At 39.7% G+C, this 4083-nt stretch overlaps 1 protein-coding gene across 1 annotated transcript; it reads left to right on the top strand.

The window, feature by feature from the left end:
- Positions 1-429: 429 nt before the first annotated feature.
- Positions 430-3676, top strand: il22 (interleukin 22). Its single transcript, XM_038709272.1, has 5 exons — positions 430-668; positions 1553-1618; positions 1737-1886; positions 2553-2612; positions 3203-3676. The coding sequence occupies exons 1-5, from the start codon at positions 492-494 to the stop codon at positions 3320-3322; spliced, it is 573 nt and encodes a 190-aa protein (XP_038565200.1). The 5' UTR covers positions 430-491; the 3' UTR covers positions 3323-3676.
- Positions 3677-4083: the final 407 nt, after the last annotated feature.

Below are 4083 nucleotides of genomic sequence, written 5' to 3'. Positions count from 1 at the left end.
TTGATTGTATTTGTCAGAAGTTTATGTAAGAACCTCCAGCATCTTATTCACAAGGGATTACACACACACACACACACACACACACTAACAATGATCGATGATCCTCGAAGTTGGTCGGCACACCTTGACTGAAACTTAATTTCATCTTTGTGGAAATGACAGTAAGCTCAGCACTGACCTGTGTGTGGCTGTGTGTGAGTGTTTGTGTCGTCTTCTGGGGTTTTTTGATGTTAACCTGTCCTACATTCTCTGCAGAGGGGGCGGAGGTTTGCTCTGTATAAAGAGACAGGGCACAGAGACATCTTCACAACAGCATCGACTGCCAGGTGAGCACGCAGACAGATGCGGTGGATCAATATAATGGTTTAATGATTTATTACAGAAGATTAATTTACAGCTTTGCTATAATCTGTTTCTGTCTTGCAGGTGTAAAACACTCTGACTCTCACCCTCATTCTGAAAGGAATAAGATAATTTATCAAGCTTAAAAAATGAAGCTCGTCGCCGCAGAAGTCGTCTCCTTCCTCCGTCCAGCCATGCTGGTTCTCCTGCCGCTGCTTCTGATTGGCTGGGTCGGGCAGGCAGCGACGCTCCCTGTCGACCGGCCGCTCAGCCAGCCGCTACGAAACCCGGAGACGTACGAGGCTGTCCGGGACGTGTCAAAACACGTGAGTGGTCAATTTTAACAAGTATTTTTAACTTTAAATGTTTCTGCAAGTCTGGGGAATCAGACATTCTGAATTTAATGTCAGAATTAAAATATTTATTAGAAATATTAATGGTGAAGCTACTTTCAACTACTTTATAAGCAGTTTGGGAGTTTATTCTTCATATTTAATAAACTAAAGCTGTCATATAAAGGTAGTCGATGAAAAAGTACAATATTTGTATCCAAATTATGATGGAGGCATAACACTTAAACACTTGAGGAAAGTGCATGTACCTCAAAATTGTGCTCAAGCACAGTACTTGAGAACATTATCTTCCCAGAATTCCCACTTGAATGTAGGCACTAATGTTATTAATTTGAAATTTGAATTTGAACTAGAATTGTGTTATTTGGCACTAATGTTCTTCCATACGTGGAGGCTGTGCTTCATGTCTTCTCTAAAGTACGTCCCATCGGGCGTTTAGCTAGAGGTCATGTCCTTGCACCTAATTATTAAACGCTACAGTAAAAAAATGGTGGATATATATTACAGGTTAATTATTATTAGTATTTTTTAGCCTGGTATTTCCATTTAGCCTTCTGAAACATAAATATATGAAGGATTCAGTATTTCATCAACAGATTTGTATCCATGGCAGAATGGAGAACATGTTTAAACATGTTTAAATTAACAAAATAAAAGAAGATATCATCCATTTAAATAATTAAAGTATTTTAGAGGTTCAGTTCCCACTGTGTGATGTCCACCATTGTGTCCCTGAGTAAGACACTTAATCCCTAGTTGCTCCTAAATGACGATGATGATTTGATGTGTGTTTCAGTGGAGACTCTTGACTGCATTTGGTTAATGTGTGATGCTAATCTGGTTTTCTGTCTCTTCAGGCTCAGCGTGTGCAGACGGAGGACGATTCCAGCACCAGACTGTTGCCCAGAGTCAACACTGACCAGGTGAGAATAATTCAAAACAACGCTCCTGTAATTTTACACAATGCTCCTTACAAAAAGACAAATGAATCAGTGCAACATTCGAGTAACGCTCTACCTCTGACCTCTCCACCGCCTCCAGGACCATCTGAAGATCTGCTGCCTGCACGCCAACATCCTCAACTACTACCTGAACAACATCCTGCCTCACCGTGACAACCAGCATCCCAAGATGCACCAGCTGAAGAACGACCTCACCCGCGTCAGCGAGGACCTGCAGACTCAAGGCTGTGTGAGTGTCAGAGCGGGAGACGTGTGTTGATGCAAATCGCCCTCACATCTGCAAACATGAAGCAACAGGCAGCAGCCGGTTAGCGTAGCTTAGCATAACACACAGTTAGCCTGGCTCTGTCCAAAGTTCAAGCTACCAGCGCCTTCAAAGCTCACTCACAAGTTGTATCTTATGGTTTTACAATGTGTTTAGAGGTTTTGGCAGGAACTATTTTGGGAAATACATCTTTTCTTGCTGAGAGTTGGATGAGAAGATCGATACCACTCTCACGTCTTTAGGTTAATTATGAACGTGAGCTTAGCTTAGCATAAAGGTTGTCAACAGTGGGAACCAACTTTAACCTTCTTTTGAAACACGTTGTTGTTTGTACACTTTAATTTGTCCTCCGAGGCTCACTGTTTCCAGGCTTTATGCTAAGCTAATCTACCCATCTTCATGTTTACCACACAGACATCTTCTCATCTAAACTCACAGACAGACAGTACAGAAGCATGTTTGACAGACAAAATGTGTTACGTTGGAGAGTGTACTGTAGACGTGTGGTGGCGGTGTGGTTGATACTAAAATTGATAACGACTTTCAGTGGTTTACATAAACAGCTCAAATGCACAGACAAGATTGAACTGATGATAGCTGCTAACCTCCGGTACCTGTCTGTCTCTGCAGAATGTGACTCACTACCATGACCATCATCACGCTGTGGAGTTTCGCAGGAAGCTCGCCACGGTAAGATTTGACAGCCTAACTCCTGAGAGACGCCTGATTGAAAACACATTGACAACGGCCCAAACATACAATGCTGCTTCATGGTGTCTTTACTGTGTTTTATTCTGAAATTTGGTCTTCAAAATAAATGTCTTTTAAAAAAAATAGAGTTTGGTACACAAGCACAGAGGTTTCTCGGCTTTAGGGCTCACTATATAAATAAGTACTAAATAAAGACACGTTATTAAACTACGCTTCATATTTAAAAATCTCCAGATAATAAGCTTTAAGAGTGAATATGAGCACCATCTGTTAGCTCCAGATAACAAGATAATTAAAGGATAAGTCTGCCGTTTTCAGAAAGCCTAAACATTTAATCAATAAGTTGATTGACAGAAAGTTATTTGACACATATTGATCATTTAGGTCACTTTTAATCCCAGAATTAAAAGTGTCAGAAATCTGGCTTTAAATCTCAAAATCTCAAATGTAATCTTGGCACTAATCTTATTCGGTAATGAAAAGCATTTACCATATATACACATTAATATCACCAGATTTAACCTTCAAATTGCCTTTGTGTGATTCTAATGTGTCTTTATTTGTTTCAGATGGGGGGCGAGCGAGGTATAAACAAAGCTGTGGGAGAGATCGACATCCTGTTCACTTACCTGCAGGACTTCTGCCTCCAGCTGAAAAACTCCACCGCCACCCTCGCCGCCGCACACTGACGCCTTGACTGAAGCAAACTGCCGCTTTATATTTCTATTTATCACCTTTTATATCACCAAGTTTTTATACCTTTTAGTATTCTTATTTATTATTCTATTTAATTTGAGAACATATTTAACATTTTTAAAAAAATATATAAATGTACAATATTTATGTGACTTGATTAGTTATTGATCTGTTTATGGATCAAAATGTTTTAATACCTGAGCTGAAAGGACTCTGGTGTTGATCACGTTGCCATGTTATGGCTAATTATTACGGAGGATGTTATAGTCTTTAAAAGTTTAATGTTACACACGATGTGAAAAATCTTTTTTTACTTGAATATAAATAAAGTTTGGTTTGATTATGAACGCTGGCTCGTCTCTCTCTCTCTGCTGGTGTTGTAAGTCTGGAGTTAAAGGAACAGTTCTCTGCTTTTCAATGCTGGACTCACTTTAATATTTAACAATGACAAAGTAAAAGTAACATTGAAGACACAACAGATCCAAATCTGCAGCTGGCTACTGGTCTATAAAAGAAAGCAGATGTGTAGGGATGGATGATTTTTATTGATATCGATACCCTTATCGAGACTGCTTAACGATCCGATTCTTTATCGATACTTTACTATTATTTGGTGACGGTTATTTGGTAAGACCAGCCCCAACGGGCATGAGGTAGGCCTGCACGGTGTGAGGAACATATTCAATGTGCGATGACATTGCTAAATATTGAGATGATGTATCATGACGTGCAAAAGATGTATCGGATTAGAATT

The sequence above is a fragment of the Micropterus salmoides genome, unplaced genomic scaffold (genome assembly GCF_014851395.1).
Source record: "Micropterus salmoides isolate LMB-PRFRI ecotype aquatic unplaced genomic scaffold, ASM1485139v1 Ms_hic_scaffold_9, whole genome shotgun sequence".
In the NCBI taxonomy this organism is placed as follows: Eukaryota; Metazoa; Chordata; class Actinopteri; order Centrarchiformes; family Centrarchidae; genus Micropterus; species Micropterus salmoides.
Note: the sequence above shows the minus strand (reverse complement) of the source record. Positions and strands in the feature narration are given on the sequence as shown.

What these genes read in the sequence shown, in the direction of transcription:
- il22 (XM_038709272.1), top strand. Translation starts at nt 492, where the DNA reads ATGAAGCTCGTCGCCGCAGAAGTCGTCTCCTTCCTCCGTCCAGCCATG. An exon ending in TCCGGGACGTGTCAAAACAC is followed by an intron (nt 669 to 1,552) that starts GTGAGTGGTCAA and finishes CTGTCTCTTCAG; the next exon opens with GCTCAGCGTGTGCAGACGGA. An exon ending in TTCGCAGGAAGCTCGCCACG is followed by an intron (nt 2,613 to 3,202) that starts GTAAGATTTGAC and finishes TATTTGTTTCAG; the next exon opens with ATGGGGGGCGAGCGAGGTAT.